Here is a 20,042-nt window from a genome sequence, read left to right as displayed (position 1 = left end):
TCGTCTCCCCAGGACCTTCAGCTGCAGGTAGGAAAGGCTGCCTGGAGGGCCCTGAGAGAAACCACTGTGCTAACAGGGCCTTGGCATGCCCCAGGAGAGGACAGTGGCTTGTTGAGCAGTGGGATGAAGCTGAGGACATATGGAAGAAATAGGAGGTGATGGGAGAGAGGAGTGGGCTGTTACAGCTAAGGTTCAAACATCAGAGCAGAGGATACCCCATGCAAAAAGGGATGTGTGCATGGCCCCCTAGGAGAGCTGTGTCTCCTCTACATCCTGTCCAGGTGTGATGCCTCCATCCCTCCCTTTCCCCCCACTGTGGACTGTCAGGACAAGGGCTCAGTTTCCTCCATTCAACCCCCTTTGTTTTGCTTATTTTTCTTCTCTCCTTAGCAGGTGTTTTGGTCATCAGTGAGCACAGCCAGGTGCTGGTAGCTGTGGGAGGCTCTAGGCACAGGTGATGAACATCAGTAACTTGCTTACCTTGTGAGTGTTGATCCTTATCCAGAGAACTCTTCTGGAGCATAGTTAAAAGCAGGCAGCTACCACTTCTTTTAGAAAATTAGCTTTAGGTACAGTTCTTGGTGCCCAGTTTAGCAAAGATGTGGTTTCAGATGGGTCCCCTTCCTGGTAATGGGAGGCTGGTTAAGTAGTTACTCAATAAACTTCGCAAAGTGGAGGCTTGTCCTTTTCTCCCCTTTACCAGGTTGGGTACCTGGGGAACAAGATGACAGAGACACATCTGCAGTGAAAATCAGAAGGGGTTATGGACACTCAAAGTGTGCAGATGACCACCACTTGGATGGGAAAACAAAAATGTCAGTAAAATATCTCCTGTAAAGGCAAACAGGTCCTATATAGTTTTTAAAAGCCTCCAGTGGGAATGTAATTTCATCTGAATTTCCTGATAAGGGGAAATGACTAAACTGGAAGCTGCTCAAGTTTTTCAAGTAATAAGAGCCCAAGAAAAAGAGATAGTAGGTACAGGACAGGATATGACTCGTCCTATGGTATGGGGGGGGGGGGGGGCGGGGGGTGGTATTTGAGAGGTTGGGGGAGCGTCTGTTTTCTAGTTCATATTTTTTATAAAATGTAGCATCAGTTAAACATGCAAGAGGGAGCTGCTGCTCTGTAGATCTTATGGAAAACCCCATGCTCTGCAAGAGTAGCTAGTGAAGCTAGCTAAACCCCAAAGCATATGGGGTTTTAAGCCATTTAGGAAGAAAACCTCTCCATTATTTAAGATAATCTTATAAGTCACTGTTAACTCATCCATGGAGTCCATCTGCTTCACTGCATGTGATGTACTGTAAATTCTCTTAGCTAATGCCACATCCATAGTTCACAGATGTATTTTTTTCTAAGCAGATGACCTGCTGGTTAAAACCTGCACAAGCCAGTCATGGATCTAGAAACTAAATCAAAACTAGCCAAACTGCAAATCTTTCCTTGAAATAACAAAATTTATCAAACAGGAAAAGAAAGCAAGATTTTAAAAATTCCTTTTTTTCTATTACATCTGATTATAGACAAAACCACTCCAACTGCAAGCACAGAAACAGAGATGTGCTATCCTCATCTCTGGAAACTCCTTGTTGTAATGCTGGAACTGCTGTTCCAGAGACCTGGACTTGGGGGGTTTGCAATGGCTATCCCCTATTTTCCAGTGGCCAGGTGCTCTTTGGTTGTCTTTGGGGTGGTTTATAGAACTTTGTGAGTGTGCACAACTCCAAGGAGGTGTTGCCATAATCCCCAATATAGCAATATGTCCCTGTCATTCGGATTGAAGGTGTCACCTCCAAATGCAGTTTTCTGGGACCACATCTAAACATTGCCAGGTGAGAACAAAGTGGCTATTTTACCAAAAGATGTTAAATGTAGGGGTGGGGGGTGGGGGTTAGTCTAATTACAAACTTTTCTTAGGAAAAATGAATTCCAGTGATTTGGCATCTGCGTGGTCAATTAATTAATACTCATGTGTTGAAGTAGACTAGATTGCAGGATGGGCTTTCTGTGTTGGACTTTGTGCTGTAACCAAGTCTCAGTTTGAAGTTGTTCTTGATGGATACACAATGATAACACTCAGATCATTTCCAGCCTGAGGGTGAAACTCTCTGAACTGTTTAGTGAACTGGTGTTCTGGAGGTTTTTTAGAAGACATTTGGCCTGGCTCATATTTGATGCTTTTTGGTGCCCTTCCTGGTTCCGTGGGTTTATACTGAAACCGTTCTTGGGCAGAGGGAAGTACTCATGGTTTGTCATGGTCTCTGGGGAGTGGAAGACACTGCTTACAGAGTCTGGAGGGGGAAAGCCTTGCACTGAAGCCAGACATGACCCTGCAAACCCTCTGTGCCCAGCCATGTCCCAGTTAGGCTTTACATAGGTTTAATATCAAGACAGCAGTGTTAGATAGACCTATGAAATGCATTCTGTCTTGTTGTTCTACATATTCACAGGCCTTCAGCTGAGTTTAAAACATTGGATAAAAGGACAGCACTCTATGTAAAAAAGAAGCCAGTTAACACATATCTTACCCATACTCCTAAATGCATTTTGTATCTTATTATTTTGAAACAGGTAGGATGACATTAAGAAGGGATCTATGGCAAAGTAGGGGATCTATGCCACTAACTGATATAATTACAGATCTGTTCCAGTGGACTAAAGCTGAATTTTAAAATTAATTTGCAGCCTCACAAACCCACTTTCAACCACGTATGTTAGAATGCCACCTACATGTCCAGCGTGCATCCACGTGACGATGGCAGTGCTGGGAAGCAGTGGCAGAGGCCAATCAACCAGCCTGAACTCTCATCCTCTCCATTTTGCTTCTGCCAAAGCTGTTATCTCTCAGAGCTTTTGTCACAGATACACCGGGGTACACAGCAGTTGAAAAGCCATTATCTCTTTCAAAAGTAGTGACTAATGTGCTTTTGCCCACAGCAATGTGGAAAGTCATAGGAAGATTTTGCTGTAGAATCAGCTGTGTTTACCTTGTGGAGAAGCAGCTGCATTTTCCAAATTTTTTTAGAGAAATAGAGGTCTTTATTTCTTGTAAATCTTTGCTGGTAAGTTTCTTCTTATATTTCTCCTGGATCCTGTGATTGGTATTTTTATATCCTTCTGTCCTTAGCAAACAGGCAATTTTAAGGTTTTTTTTTTCTCTGAGTAAAACAGTATTTCATTTGATTGGATGATACTGTCCAGTGTAATTACCTGTGGTTTGATAATCAAAACTAAAAGCACTTTTCAAAACCAATCATGACAGCTGACTTTTCTGCCTGTGATGGCAGCCCATCTACCACAATATTGTGCAGCATGAGGGCCAGTGTGTCCCTGGCAGCAATGCACAGTGGTGAATCAAAATCATCACAGCTAACTGATGCCTTCACTGCGCTACATTTTATACAGAAAAGGACCGTGCTTGTAGTTCATTGCAAGGCTTGCCTCATTAAATCATCTTTTCAGACAATGGACTTCTGAGAAACCTTTGGAAAAACCAAACTCCAAGGACCTCAGGTGGTGGCACTGCCTTTGCAGTAATTCCTTTCAGTGGCGGGGGGTGAAGGGGAAGGAGAAAGCTGTTCACTTGCACAAGCTGCAAGTCATCCATGCAGGTGGGTTTATATCTGGGAAAAAAGCCTGCATGATTATGTACAGTGACATTTGCAGCCATTGCATTTCTTCAAAGTGATGTAGGTGGTGCAATATCTCCAAAGCTGTATTTTTTCACATGGGGCTATGTGTTGATAAATAACTGAACAAGGTATAGGTGCAAATAAACAGTTTATGATGGAATATAATCACTTGATACTTGGTTTTCTCAGTATCTCTGTCTTGAATGCTTAGAATCTGCTTACAGCACGAATATAATTAAACATGTAGATATGTTTTTCTTTACTGTGTCAAGGCTCTTCAAGCATGTGGCTGTTTTCACACACTTCCAGCTGACAATAACCCTCATGTGTTGTTACCCCAGGAGCTGAAGACTTGCATTGTACTTGGTAAACTTTAATGCAAAAAGTGATCAACTTGAGTTCCTACCAGCTATAGGCAAGGTAAAATGGAAAGGCGAGTGAATCATTGGATGCAGAAGAGGCATGCATCCCAACTTCCAGGAACTGTTTGCCTATCTTGGAAAAACTACTTCAATGAGGATCAAGCTCTCAAAAGGTAAATGGTGGAGCTGTAGCACTTCTCCCCTCTTGTTATCAGCCTAGGACATAACCAGTTTCTCAGCCTTGTTCTGAGACCAGTTAAACCCAGCTGTGCCCCCATGGCACATCCCAGCTTGCCAGGAGGCTCATTTGGCTGGAGCTGGCTCTGCCTGGCTGCCCATTCAGCTTGGCCTGGCTCAGGGCACCGCTGCTCTCTCTGCACCTTTGCTGTGCATCTGATACAGACAGTTTCAGTTTTTTCCCTCAGATGCTGGAGATTTTGATTTTTAAGCTAGAAATTCTTCTCAGTTAATCAATACAGCATTTCCCAGCTGCTTCCTGTGCATGTTCAGTTAGAACAAAGGGCTGTAAAATAACCAACGTTGCTGCTTGGTGGGCTTTGGCAAGACTTCAGCAAACAGGGTAGCAGTGCCTGCTGGGGGGATGCTCTAGCAGAACTAGGTGCATAAGAAGATGGTTGGAGCAGCCCAAGTGTGGCAAAGATGTGCGCATGCTGCACTGAGACTTTTTATTAAAACCTTGTGGCTAGCAAGGCAAATGTAAGAGGACATGTCTCTCCACAGGCTGCCATAGTACTTTTCATCCAGGAAAGGGAATAAGTATGGTTTTATTTATTTACGGTTTTATGACAATATGTATTCTCTTTTGACAGTACTGAGCTGAAGCTTGAATACAAATATCAATTACTTCCTTATTATTGCAGTAATATAAAATAACTTGGACTAGATTTTGAATCATTTTGAATGCCACAATACATGAGTACAAAATGTCAGAGACTTGGAAACACCTGGATTTTCAAGGATACCTGATGCACACTCCCAGATACGCAGACAGCATTAGCAGGCCTCAGGTACAGAGCCACTGGTCTTATATGAAAGTGTAGGCAGCTCAACGTGGTTTTCAGGTTTTTAGAGCTCATCATCACCAGAAAACACTGAAGCCCATTTCCGTGGTTAGTTGAATCAGATTTAAAAACACCACTGTGAGACAGAAAAATACTGTTTACCTGTATTTACAAATGAATACATGGGTCACAGATCCATTTAATTTGTGCAAAGAATGTCTTCACTAGTGAATTTGATTTAGCCTATAACCTGACAATAAATGTGCTTGAAACCCAGAGGAAAACCAAACCAAAGCATTTTGCATGCATTTACCAGCTACTGTGACTACAGCATAGTGACTGTGGAGTTCAGAAGGGCCACGCTATCTGAGTACTGCAGGAAAAATCATCAGAGCAAGAAGCCCATCAGTGTGGAGTCAGCCTGTCTAGAAGCACGGCACACAAAGCAGCAGCAGCAGCAGCAGCAGCGGAGTTTGCCCTGCCTACACCAGACCGCCAGGAGCAGCCGGCTGGGCTGGAGCCAGCGCAGCATCGCCCTGCAGGCGGCTGGTGTTGGGCACACAGACCTGTCGGCGTTGGCAGATCATTTCCTGTGCTCCGAGCTCAGTGAGGCAAGCTGAACCCTTCTGGGGAAACGCCCTTTAGAGAGAAAAGATGGCAAAAGGTGTTCCTTTTCTGAGAGAAAGGAGATTTAAAAGTGTAAGCACATTGTTTTCATGAGTGATGCCTGCCACAGTGGGGCAGGAACTGTGGTTTATTTTCTGTTCTTCTTTATAGGATTGACTTCTGAGCTAGATGATGTTACCTTGGCTTCAATGTCTCATCTATGGAGAAGGAGAGATGGAAACATCCACACTGCTGTTTCCACCACCTTCTGCCTGGAGAATAACAGACATTTTATTTTAATAAATAATTTTTTAAACATCTAAAAATTTATTTGCTGGAGGAAAGGTGAAGAAAAGGTTTTTCACTAAGTTTTGGTGCCAAATCAGCTTCTCCAGTTAATTATAGAAAGACTCAAAGGAATAGTCCATATGGTGTTTATCCTTTGGAGGTGGTTATGCTATGTAACATATCTGCCAGGATGCTGGGATGTGACAGGATATGCTCCATCCATACAAGCCACGTGCATGTGGCAGACTACCCCTGCCAAGAGCAGGCCACAGCCTGGGGGGCTGCCTCTGAGAGCAAATGTTTGTGGTCATCTACTGGTTTTGTTGCCTGTTCTGCATAGACTTGTGTTACGAAGTGTCACTTCATGTACTCCTCACATGTCAAAAACCTGATTTCTCAGGAAAATGATGGCCCACAGAAGGCTGGGGGTGGTCTATAGCTGAATAAGCGGTCCTGCTGGCTCAGCAGTGACCTGCAGCTGTATGTAGGATAAGCACCTGGAAAGTAAGCTGAGCTTACTCCTGGAGAGGACCAGCCAAAGCTAGGTTGGGCTGGAAGGAAAACATGGAATCCAAAAGATTTGTGCATTAACTGTTAGATCAATACATCCAAAACAAATATGGTACAAAAAAACTGCATAGATGCTACCTGTGTTCTGCACCAGGAGTTTAATATATGCCTCAAAACAAAAAAATCCACCCTTTCCTTTGGCCTTTGCCAGACATTGCACAGCAGTATTTTCTGGACTGAGCTTATTGATGGATGAGAACATTAAATAGTTAAAAGGATTCTTTCATCTCCGTGAATCCTTCACTGGGAGAAAATAAACAAACAAGGAAAAGCTGCCCAGATCGTGCTCCTACTTTAAGTCATGACAAGTGTAGCGCCGGTGACTGCTGCCACACAGCTAAAGGACTAAGGCACTTTGTAAATCAAATTTCAAGTAAAGAGATTGGTTTGTGAAACCTCCTCAGCGTGGAGTCACAAGCTGTCAGAGTGTATTAGCATTATGTTACTGGAGTAAAAAGCAAAACAAATTAAGATGTTTAACAGCTGAAATCTGAAACAAAATTGTCTTTAATGCTGAAAATCTTGTTAACATATTTTCAGGCTTCCCTTTCCCCAGATATTAAATCTCAGTGTGTTTGCAAGCATCTTTTTATCACACATAAGAACCTACTGTGGGAGAACAAGAACGATACACGACATATGGTAAGGACGGGTGTTTCACCCTGCATGCAAAAGCCTCTTCAGCATTGCTGAAGCATCCAGTAGCATGTGGGGAGATTGCAAGGACCAGGAGAGACACACAGCAGGAATTCCCTGTGTGTCTGGGGTGACAGAAAGCATTGCATCAACAGCAACAGGCCCAAACTGAAGATTGCACATGTTGTAGCATTTAATGTGAGGGGTAATTTGAACTCCCAAACTGGTTTTTCTTTCATATTGGCTCCCACAATGAAAGAACCATTAAGGGTTTTAGTGATCTTCCAAGACTCTGCTTCCAGCAGAAAATTGGCTCCTTCTCTTTGGACACAAGACCAATTTTTAATTTAATTTCAAGAGATGATGGATGTTGTACTTTATTCCAAGTCTATATGCTAAATTAACAAGGCTGTCTGCTTAGTTTCCTCTTTTGAAACCACGCTGAGATGAGTTTCTGCTAATTCTCTTACACAGGGCATTAGACATGTGAACGGAGTCCTTATTCAAGAATTGAAATAATAGGCTTTTTTGCCAAGCTTATTACTTTGGGTAATAACTTGAGCTGTGAGGCAGCAACAATAATTTTCTTTCTGAAAAAGGATTGCCAGTTGAATTATTTCAAATAGAATAAAACTAAGCATATATTTTCATCAAAGTATTTTAAAAATATTAATTAACTATTAAAAGTATATCCTAGAGCAGGGACCATTCCATTAGGTGGGCTCATTTTGTGGTTTTTTTTTTTTCTCATGCTCCCCCTGCTCACTTTTAAAGATAACAGAAAGTCCCTCAGGAGTACTCTGGATTGCAGAATATGTTTCGCCTGCATTAGGTTTATTTATCCAGTTATTAGCATGTTAACAGATGCTGTTGAATAGTTAAATATTTGGTTTGGCGAAACACAAAAAAAATAGCATAGAAGTAAATGTTCTTCTTAACTCTGGCCACTGCAGTAATATTTACATAGTACTGTACCTGAAGAAGATGCCTCACAGAGGTAAGCCATTGGGAAGGCAATTTAGAATGAAATTTTGGTCTGAACATAGAAAATTTGAAGGAAAAACCCTGACCAACTGGGCAAAACCAGGTACCAGCCCTATTAAGTCTATGTATACTGTTCTACCAGTAGAAGCTGAGTTGTTTCCTGAAAATACTGGGGTGGCCAAAAAGGAGGCCACCTGCTTCAAGGACTGTGGTTGGGGTTGCTTGAATAGCAATGAGCCTACAGCTAGGAACACTTTTGCATATATTCTTTCTAAATTGGAATGTTTAAAGGCAATTGTGTTTGTAATTGTAAAGTGGCCAAGGATGGCAATAAACAGCCTTAATGCTTTCCTTTTGGCAGCACAGACCTAGCAGCTCTTCTTATTTCACAAGGAGCTTTTGAGATGGTTTGAACAAACTGGCCACGTGGAATGGGGTTCACACTTCATTTATCACAAAATTATGCTTCTCAATTGGAAAAAAGAAACCAATCCAAAAATAGGGCTGTCAGTGTCTCCATCAAGAGGAGGTCAAATACAGAAATGACATATATCGACTAATTAAAGCAACAGGATGAAAGATGTGGTTGAAACAGCTGACTAATTTAAGCATGGAATAAGTAGAGTAATGTAACACATTTAGCATAATTGAATAATGGCCTTCCCACAGGTGATACAAGGTGGAAAAGCATGTTCAGGTCTTTATTCGGCTGTGATTATGCTTCTGAACAGTAGCTTATTAAATAAAATGACAATTCTTTCTTATAGCTTTATATTTCAAAAACATTTCAGTCCTACCTGTGTCAGACACCAGTCTCATCCTAGTCCTCCCTTGCATGGAAGTTGCCAAAGATTTCCTTTTTGTTAATGTTTTCTGCTGCAAAAGAATGACTCAGAACCAGTTTTAATTATGGCTGTAGCCTGAATGATCCAGCAGAGCTCATCATTAGGTCGTGGGAGAAGCTAATGGCTTATCTGTTCTGTATAATTGTTCAAATCTTCTTTTCCATCAGTTTTCCATCAGTGATATCTCATTTGTTTGAGTTGTATGCTAGTGAGTCAACTACTCAGCCCAGGACTTTAAAAATTAAAAAATATGCTCTGGCAACTGAATAAAAAAGCATTTTGAAGTTATTTTCTCAGAACAGGAACTTGGTGTGAGTTTTGAAATACTGTATCCTCATGGATAAGATGGAGCTGCACTGATTAGCAGTATCTGATATGTTTTTATAACTATTGTTATAAATGACACAAGTGATTAAGCAATTTGTGCCTCCTGACGCAGTAACAGAAAACTTATTTCTCAGCAGTTTTGCCACTGATAGTAAGCAATAATTTTAATATCTTTGTACAGCAGCCCGCAGCATGGTTAATACCCAGTTTGTTAAAGTCACAAATCCCCTTTAATGATACACGAATAGAAACCCTTCTGCTAAAAGCAAATTTTTCTTCCACAGCTCCTTGAAGCATGAGGTGACAGTTTTGTCAGCAGCACAGGCTTGTCGGCAGTGATGGCAACACGTGGGCATTTTGAGACCTGTCATTGCAACTCCCTAATCTGTGGCATTTTGGTGCCTGGGGGGGAAGGGAGGGTCCAGGTGCTCACAGAAAACTGAATGGCTTTCATGAAGAAAAACTGTTTGGGGACAATTCATAACCTCAATGAGCAAAACAAGTGACATATAAAAGCAGGTTTGGTGCACTGTGTGGCAATGGGTTGGACAATCCCCTGAAGCCCTGCTGCCATTTGTGGGTGGATGGAGACTGTGATTGCTGTGATGGAAGAAATAGTTATTGTGGAGGAGAATAAATTGCATTTCTAGTGTACCTGTCCCCTGTAAGAAAGATTCAGCGCAACTCAGAAGACACGTCTCAACTTTTACCTTTGTGCAGAAAATTCTGGGAGACATGACTCCCCCCTGGATAGCAGGATACTCTCAGCTGAAACCTGAGTTCTTCTCTGCCTGAAACTGCCATGCCAAAGGAGCCTCTTCAGAGAGCATATCCCTTGTGGCTAATTTATCATCGGGGGGAAAAGGAGATCGCAGAACCTAGATTGATCTGGGAAATACAAAAGAAACACACAGAGGAGTTTCTGAGCCCACACTTGCAGGCTATGGAGAGACTTTGGCACACCTGAGTTTCAGTGGGATCACAGCCCTCTAGACACACATAGCAGCATGTCTGCCCCTTACCTTCTCCTCTGCCTGAGGACTCAGAAAGGAGAGTTTTTAAAGGTCTCTCACCTGTTCTGCCCACAACAGGTATAATTTTGCTGGGGACTTTTGGGGCATCAATCTGTTGTATCCATCTCTCTTCCCTGCTACCTTGTAGAGAGCTGTAAGAGAGCTTTTCTTCTCCTGCTTCATTTCAGCTTCAGGCTAAAACTAAGTGATCCCCAATATGTGGTTTTACTCTTAAAAGTTAGGCTGAGTAGATCCCATCAAAGCCAGTATCAGCTGAAACGTCTCAACAGCTGTAGGTCCAGAAAAATCTCACGCATTCAGGTATGTTACAAGACTCTTCATGCTGTTCTAGGACTACTTTCATTTCAAAGCACTGTTGTGGCTTTGGTTCAGTTGACCCTTAATCCTCATATACTGATAGTACTGCTGTGTATTGCCCTTTTGGGGTATTTGCCCCCCAAATCTTAATAGATTTTTCTTCTTTAAAATTATAAATTAAGATGATTTACCCACTACAGCTATTTTTATTCCTTCATGGGACTGCTAAAGTCAACACAGAGCTCCTCTTGCCTTTCAGTATCTCTGCCTGCTCAAGAAAACTCTTCAACTGTACCAGCAGCTTTCACACAGACAAGCCTGAGAGGGAAAGCACTGTGACCTCAGCACTGGCAGGGAATTAAGCCTATAATCTAATGGGGTTTCTTTTTCCATTTCTAAATAATGGGATTCTATTAGACCAAAGTGTAGTCGCACCATAATGATAATATATTGTATAGCATATCTGAATTTTGCCTTTTATAAATCATAGATAATTACAATACACAGTTATATAATTGAATTTTCTCTTGTATCATTAATATTTTTCATTGTTTAGAGAAACCCCTTTTTGTTCAGGATTCACATGTAACTGGGTTTAGAATTTACAGGGGGTTTAATATGCCTATTTTTATGTGATTAAATATTTTCATTTTTATTCCTTTTAACTATTTTATAAAAATTATTTTAAAGCATTTTATACTTATGAGGTTTTGTGCATACCATTCTGGACAATTTTAAAGACAAACGTAGTCATAAGTTTGTGTGTATATATCCAAAAATCTCAGCAACAACAAAATGTCATGATCTTTGAAAGGAAATAATTGAAGTTAATTGATTCCCACATTGACATTTAAATGTATTAGTGGTATACACCAGTGAAAGTATTGATCACTGAAAGTAATCAGCAATAATAGGAAAAATTAATCACTTTTGAAGATTTATTTGACTTCAACTGTGGAATGTACTGTGGCCAGGATTGAAGTTGACCTTGTGAATATAACAGGGACTATTACCAAACAAAGAGACAATAAAGCCATGTAAACGAGGGAAATCTGAGAGGGTATGCTTTAACTTGCTATTAGAATATTGAAATAAGGGGTGGTGTACAGCCTAAGACTTGTGATCTACTGTTCAGAAACTCATTTCTAGAATTGAACAGCAGCAGCTGATATAGAAGAACACACAAGAAATTTGTTGGTGAAAAGTTTTTACCAAAGGTCTCACCTTCAATAAGTGGAGATTGGCTTACACCCTGAAATGGGTGGGTTTATGGCAGAAATCTTTCAGAATATTTTATTAACTGAAGCTGTACCTCCTGGATATTCTTACTTAAGAGCTCGGGATTTTCAGAATTCAGTTAAAAACTTCACATCAACCCAATCTTGTGGCAATGAGTCTCAGTTTGACTATCTAGTGACTGGGAGTATCCCCTTTTTCTGGTTCTAGGACAAGTCAAGTCAAATCAAATGATCACACTGTTATGTATTATCCTACTTTTTTTTTCTCTAACCAGCTTGGGAAGGAGGTCAAGTGATGTGGTCACTGAAAGGTGAGATTAAATAGGTAAAAACCTGAGGTGCCTGGTCTAATTTCTCCAGTCTTTACAGTGTTTTAGTATTCATACTTAGTATTATACAGTACAGCACTGTATAATGCAAGTAACTTTTCCACTTCTCTTGAATGATATGTGCCCTTGATCCTTCTTACCTCTTTTCTGTGAATGGCACCAGATTTGATAGTCAGTGAATCAGCCCAGAAATACTTCGGGAGTGCTACATTCCCAGTGGGAATTGATTATGATGGGAGTGAAGGGCTTAGACATCCATCTAGAGCATCCTCTTTTCCTACAGCAGGACAAAACCACCCACACCATGTTTATCTAACTTCTTGTCTCCATAGAGATAGTCCTAGTGATAATTAGATCTGCATGTTTAAAGCATCACTGTTCTAAGATAGGCTGTCACATAATGCATTACAAGTGCATGCAGCAGCAGCTGATAGAGTTTTAACTACCTCTTCTTCCAGATGTAGGAAGATTTTGTTATTAAAAATGAAGAGACACACAGTTTTTAAATAAAGTGTATAACTTTAGCATTAAAGTGAGTTCCTCAGATATGTGCATGCTATTTGTGGCAGCATTTTGTCTGCAATATTATCTATGGAGATTCCTGAACTGCTTATTTCCAGAGTTCACCCCTTTTGGTAACCTTTTTAAGATAATACAGCGCAAACATTTTGGTAGCTCTTTCTAGATACACTTTGATATTGTGAAATAAATACAGGGCCAAGAGCTTCTGAATTCTCTTGACAATAATGTTTTGAGATTATTTCAAACTGTGATGTCAGACTCTCTAAGTTAAAAAAAAGTGGAAATAACCTGCAGCCTGTGACAGCCTGTGGAGTGTCTCTGTGTAACTATACTTTGCACTGAACTCCACTAACACAGTTATGATAAACCCCAATGAGAATTAAAATTTCTACCTTGTAGCATCTCTGCTGTCACTCCCCATCTGCAAAGCTGAGGCAAACACCCACTGAAGCTGAATTCTCTTCTTGGTTCTCTGGAAGAGAGTTGTACAAGCCCCAGGTAGCCACAGTGGTGGAAAGCTGCACAGAGCATCACAAAAGGAAGGCAAGCCAATGCTGAGCCAAATCCAGCCTCTTCATGGTTATTCACAAGGAAACATGTGGAAGGAAGAGGTTGTTCCTGGCTCCTCTTGGAAACGAGCCCCAGAACTTAAGTTACTGCTGGGTGCCACAGCTGGCTGTAGGTGACTTGGCTCCCTTGTCATCAGGAAAGAAAGGCAGTGGACTGGGAAAATGTAGACTACTACTACTACTACTACTACTACTAGTGCTGCTGCTGCTGCTGCTGCATGAAGTCCCTGGCATGGCTGATGGATAGAAGATGGATGAACCTCCACCCTTTACTCTTCAAACCATAGGTGGGTTTTTAACAGCCCTGAAATCACAGGTGTTTGTGGCTATGTCGTTAGGCAGGGACTGCTGCAGGCACTCTCAGGAGGTTTCAAGAAGTGAATTAACTTTCAAAGGCATTGAGTATCAAAGCTCTGGGCGATGCATGCCTCTGAAAAGAGCAACCCAAGCTTTCCCAAATACCATGTCCATGCCAGATTACCAATTCTCTTAGGCACAGGTTTCACAATCTCCATTTCTTTTCTGTAATGAAATAACCACAGGAATTCATAAAATGTGTGCTTTGTTCCCCAGGTAGGCTTTCCTCTTAGGGGAAATTACCATATTGATTCTATTTCTATAAACATCTTTCTGTGAAACAATGCTGTAGTGGATGCTTCTGAAGACCCCATCCATATGCTAAGCCTGATGATAGAGGCCTCAGTGCTGACATTAGATTTCAGACTGCTGGAAAGGCATAGTTTTGCTCACTTGTACTTCCCAAGACCGCTTTGAAGTTTTATCTAATACTGTTGACAGACTTCATATGTAATTTAAACACTCTTTGAAGCAGCAAGAGATGTCACTGGCATTCCCTTACTACCTCTCTTTCCGAAAGAAATGTCAAGAAGTAGGCCTTAGCCTGTCATAATAATATGAAATAATATTTCTTTTTAAGTGCAACTATTTTTATTTCCTGTTGATATGATAGTCATGACAAGGATCGGCCCAAAAGAGGATTTCCTCTCTCCAAAGGAAATTTTCAGCCTAAAATATGAAAGCATGAGCTTTATTTTCATGGCTAAAATTTCTTGAGCTGTTTCTGGATGAAGTTCCCACAAATCAAGAAGATGGTTTTCCTCTCAAATAATTCCTTGGCCTACTTGATGAGCTGTTGTGTGAAGCACAAGGCACAAAGGTGTTTTTCTAAGATGGAGCCAGATTTTAGTAGCACCTGGGATGAAGCCACCAGCTTTTTTCATAGCAGTTGTTGGGTGATAGCTTGTAAAAGAACAAATTGAATTGGTGGCAGAAATAGAAGGCTTCATCTCCCACTGATATACAGCCTTCATAGTGCTGATCTGCTTTACTGATGATGAGGGTAATCTATGCATTAATGTTTTTTGACTCTTAGTGATTCAGGCTAAATGTGAATCAAGAGTTACAGACAGGTACTAGTTTCACAGGTGTCTAGGAATTAACACTGAGTTTTGTGTCCCATTCCTCCTCTGTACTGTGGGGATCCTATACATGTAAAGAAACCCCAGATTTTGACTTCAGAAAGAGCTTATGCTTCAGACCACAGCAGTGAGCTGACAGCCTTGACTGGAGTCAGGCTTGTTTAGGGGATTCCTGCCGGGTACACTTCAACAGTGCGGAAGGAAAAGAGTATTTAAAAATACATTCTGATGGACCACAGGCACTTTTCATGACATCTCCTTTTCCCATTGGTGGTAAAAGTTTGATAACTCTATTAAATAAGTGCAAATATATAAAGATTAAACTATTTAGACACACTTACTTATCATTGAAAGGGAGTGTTTTTATTAATTGTAGTTTTCCTGTATGCTGGCCTTGTATTCCTTAGTAGCAAAATTAATGTTTGCATTAATGCATCCATCAAAGAGAGTCATACTGCAATCAGGAATTAATTTTTCTGTTCATGTATTGGAGAAAAGGAAGTGAGGCTGTGTGCAAGAGCCAAATTCAACATTAGACCTGAATTCTAACTCTTGGTATTTAGAAGAGCAAACAATGAAACACTCAAATTGTTCCAAACACACAATGTGAATTTACGTCCGACCCCTTCAAAATACAACACGCTCATATTGAATTTGAGTTGGATTGTATAAGAAATTATTCTTTATTTGAACAATGTGAGGGGGTAAACCCAAGGGGAAAAAAAACCCCATACTACATTCATTTTTTACTGGAGCATCTTTAGCTTCTTGGGTCCTTTTGTCCAGACCTCCTTGCCTTGTGAGCCCCAGAGCACCTCTTAGTGTTAAGGATCACCTTGCCTGTTCAGCTCTCACTGGTACCACTGGTAAGCAGCCTTTTGGCATCCTCTTCCTACGTGGGTTCCTGCTGGGTACCCCATGGCCTTGCTCTAGCTTCTGTGCTTGTAAAGATCAGCACCAACCTTAGGCTATTCATTTAACTAATACTCCTTTTCCAACTCCTGCATTTGCAGACAGGCAGGAGAACTTAACTTTGTGTATTTTCAAACCATCCATTTCTACCTGACTGAGCAATCATGAAGGTTGATGAATTAACCATTCCAACTGGTCTGCCATAGGCACACTGGTCCTTAGGAATCATGAGTGCCATATCCCTCAGGCCTCCCATGGTCCCCCTTGCTGTGGGGGTGACCAGAACATGGAAAGCAGTGGCTTGGGAAAGGATTTATGGGTCAGTGACAGAACAGAAATCTCCAAAAATGACTAATGAGAAGTTTAGATACCTAAGTGGGAAATTGTGATCAGAAATACAGTGATCTTAGCTCTGCATGAACCATTATTGAAAGACACTGCACTGTTTGGTACCATCCTAGTATCCCTTCTGCAAGGCATCTTCAGAAACAGGAGAGAGTGGTTCCACATCTGGAAAAATTGTAGAAGTTTGAGCCTTAGGGATAGTTGGACACATAAAGAACACAGCCTATTTAACTTACCAGGAAGAAGATAGATCAAAATGCAAATCAGTTTACAGTGTGAGAAAAGAGAGGTCTAGCAGACAGGTAGCTAGACACTGTAGGAAGCTGAAACCTTTGTATTAGAAATAAAGCCCAAGTTTTAGTAGACAAAATAGTGAACTTGGCCAAAAAATAGTAGTGTGTTGTCATCTCTCAATGTTTTCAAATCACAACAGCATGCCATAAAATGTAACCTCATCATCTTCACGCAGCAAGGCCTGACCAGGAGAGATACCTTTAAAGCACCCTTGGCTGGTTGGTTGCTTTACTTGTAATACAGGTCTCACCTTCTCTAAAAGCTCAGGGGTCAATTCAGCCATGGTAAAGCAGATTGAGCACTGCAGCTTCTCCAGCAGGAAAATCTTTACCTGTGGATTACTATCAGCAGAACTGCTCTGCAGTCCACAGCTGGGTAATTCCTAGAGGCAGTCCATTCACTTTCAACAAAGATGTTCTTAGGTCATGGAATCACTTTCAGAAGAAAAAGTAAAATGGCAAAATCTGCCCACATTAAAACAAAACACATATTTTAAAAATGCATTCAAGTTGTTTTCCTCCAGAAAATACACTGCATATTTTTATTATAGCATTTTAAACCTGACGATTCAAGTACTTTATTAGTGAAACAGCACTCGATCCATTTGCCACATTTTCAATCGTGCTCTCTCCAGCCCCTCAGCCGTGCAGATGTTGCACGCTGCAGATTAACAAGGCCCTTGCAAAGTTTGCTTCTCTGCCAAACCGACTACAGACTTCTTTCCTTTTTTTTTTTTTTTTCCACGGACTGTGCCAGAGTCAGACAGAGTTCATCACCCCGACGTCCCTGCAGCGAACCCGCGAATGCCCGGCTGCAGGAGCTGCCCTGGCAGGGGGCATCGGGATGAGCGGCGACCCCGGCTCTTCTCGGGGAGGGAACCTGTCCTCACCTGAGGGTTTTCGACGGAGCGGGTAGCCTGCTCGACTTGGCGAGGCCGGGTGTCTTCAGCTACCCCGTGCTCCGCGGGGGCCCGGCACATCGGCCGGGGGATTCAACTCCCCACACCCCGGGGCGGGGCAGGGCCGGCCGGGGTGCGGAGGAGCCGCCGGGGCCGCGCCGCCGGGGCCAGGGCCGCAGCCGGGCAGGGTCGGACCGGGCCGGGCGCTGCCCGTCCCGCTGCCTCCCCCTGCCCCGTCCCGCTGCCTCCCGCTGCCCGCCGCTAATCACAGCCCGGTCCCAGCGTGTGGGGCCGCCGGGTGGCTCCTGGCCCGGGTGGGAGCCGAGCCCGTGGCCGCGCAGTCCCCGCGGGGCGGCCCCGCTCTCTGCCCTCGGTATCGGCAGAGGGATTCAGCAGAAGTGCCGGTGTAAGGGCTGGCGAAGGCTCTCCGCCGGCCGGCGGGACGCTGTGCCCGCTGGCAAACCGGGCCTGTGGGTTTTGCCCTTTTTGTTTTCCTTTTAACGGATATCGCTTAATATTGTCCATCTCCAGTTTCCGAGGAAGTGACAAAAGGCCAAATCTGATACATCTCCCTCCCCCCAAACAGCCTGTTTGCAAATAAGTAATAAGGGCACAATTAGGCAGTAATGATGGGACGCGCAGTTATGGTCTTCCTGATGGTAACGGAGATTGATGATGCTGAGCAACTCTTTTGGTGACACAGTTCAGGTTCTGTGACATGCGCCTTGGATCTCTATCAGAAATAACCCCTAGACCTCCCCCCAAATAGAGCCCTTACAAGAAATCAGAAGAGCACCGTAACTATGTTTGCTTTTGGTTTTTATTATCAACAATCAATTAATGGTACACTCTTGGAAAACTATATGCACATGTAGAAATATTTCCCCTTTTAAATAGAAGCATTCATTTTAACCACATATAAATAAATCTGGAAACCCTGAACATAATTTATGACGATTATGCTCACAAACATATTTCAACAGGTAAGGAAAAGAAAAAAACGAGACGACATGCAACCAATAATAAAAATATATATAATTGGCTGAACCTGGTCTCTCTAAACGCAAAGGGAACCGAACCCGTGAGAACCTTATTTCTCCATAAAGACACGCCATAGAGACTACGAGAAGGGAAAACATTATTTATACGGTCAACTAGACAAGTCTGTACTGATATTAACACTATACAGTTGAGTCACAGAACACAGTTGTAGAAAGACACGGAAAAAGAGAAAGCATACCTGGCGACATTCAACTAAGAGCTATTGTTTGTGCCTTTTAAAATAAAATTAGAAAATCCTAACGGAGATGCCTAAAAACTGCGTAGACCGTGTAATAATAATAATTAATAATAATTCATTAATAATAAATACAGGCCGCCCACCGTGAGGAGCGCGGGCCCTGCAGGGGCCGGATCCGCGGTAAGGAAGCGGCGGCGGCCGCCGGGTCAGAGCCGGACCCGGCGGGGAGCCGGCGGCGGCGGCAACGGAGTGACCCAAGACCCAACGGAGGGACGGTGACACCGGACGGTGGAGGAAGGACCACCCCCAGGCGCGGGGCCGGGGTCGGCGAGAGGGTGGCGGGGAGGAGGGGAGGAGGGGAAGAAGACACTTTGTCCCTCCGGCTGACCGTGAAAAGGAACTTAAAAAACCCCACGGGCGAGAAGGGTCCCCCCCCTCGCTGCCGGGCCGCCCACGGGCACAGTCCCGCGGCCCGCCGCTGCCCCCGCGCCCGCGCAGCGCTCCCCGCCCGGCCGCCCCCTGCCCCGCCCCGGCGGAGGCGCTGCGGGGCCGGCCCCGCCGCCGGGCCGGAGGCGAGGGGAGCCGGGCGCGGCCCCCCGTGAGGGCGCGGGGTCCCTGCCCCGCGGAGCCCGGCGCAGCCCGGGCCCCTGGTCATTGCTATGGGCGGGCGGCGGATACTAATGAGCGGGAGGGGCCGCCGCCGCCGCCGCCGCGGCTCAGAACATGCCGCTCTTGACGAGGCTGCCTTTGGTGCCTCCGGGTCGCTGCAGCGAGGAGAGGACGCTGGCGAAAGGGCCGCCTAACGAGTCGGGGATAGAGGTGATGGGCCCGGGCCCTGGCGCCCAGCCCTGCCCCGGCCCCGCCGCCGCCAGCCCGCCAGGCCCCGCCGCTCCCTTGCCCGGCTCGCCCCCCGGCCCCCCGGGTCCTGCCGCGCCCTGCCCGGCGGCGGGGCTGGGTCCGCCGCCACCGCCTCCGCCGCAGCTGGGAGCGGGGTTGGGGTTGGGGCCGGGGCCGCCGGTGCTGTCGGGGTCGGTGCTCTTGGCCTCCTTGCTCTCGTCGTCGCGGGAGGCGTCGGACTTCTTGCCGGCCGCCCCGTTCTTGGCGGCTGCTGCCGCCGCCGCCGCCGCCCTCTCCTGCTTGCGGAATTTGGCGCGGCGGTTCTGGAACCAGACCTGGGAGGGGGAGCAAGGGGCGGGCAGCGCGGTGGCATCGCCGCCGCCGCCGCCTCCCGCCGGGCGACCCCCGCCCCGGCCCCCGCTGCCGGCCCAAAGCCGGTGCCTTCCGCAGCGGCGCGTCCCTTGGCGTGGTCCCTCTGGGACCGCCACCCCCTTCTCGTCACCTGCATCCCGCACATACCTGCACTCTCGCCTCGGTGAGGTCTATCTTGAGTGCCAGCTCCTCCCGAGTGTAGATATCAGGGTAATGAGTCTCTGCAAACACTCTCTCCAGTTCCTTGAGTTGGGCGCTGGTGAACGTGGTTCTGATCCGCCTCTGTTTTCTCTTCTCGTTTAAACCCCCGTGGTCGGTGAAGAGTTTGTAAGGAACTGAAGAAGGAAAAGAGGAAAAAGGAGGAAGAAGGGGGGAAAAAAGTCTGTGAATCTCTGGTGGTTCTCCCAAAGATGTTTTTCCGGAAAGGCGGACGGTGCTTTA

The 20,042-nt window shown here is 44.4% G+C and overlaps 1 protein-coding gene across 1 annotated transcript in view; it reads right to left on the bottom strand.

Moving 5' to 3' along the window:
• Positions 1-19,108: 19,108 nt before the first annotated feature.
• The window catches only part of PHOX2B (paired like homeobox 2B), a gene marked incomplete at both ends in the record, with an annotated part of 1,976 nt that continues 1,042 nt past the window's right edge, over positions 19,109-20,042 (bottom strand). The window contains 2 exons of the mRNA XM_082282704.1: positions 19,109-19,564; positions 19,749-19,936. Of these exons, the coding sequence (XP_082138830.1) occupies positions 19,109-19,564; positions 19,749-19,936 (644 nt within the window). The remainder of the gene's footprint in view (positions 19,565-19,748; positions 19,937-20,042) is intronic.

The sequence above is a fragment of the Coloeus monedula genome (assembly GCF_965178545.1).
Source record: "Coloeus monedula genome assembly, chromosome: 5".
In the NCBI taxonomy this organism is placed as follows: Eukaryota; Metazoa; Chordata; class Aves; order Passeriformes; family Corvidae; genus Coloeus; species Coloeus monedula.
Note: the sequence above shows the minus strand (reverse complement) of the source record. Positions and strands in the feature narration are given on the sequence as shown.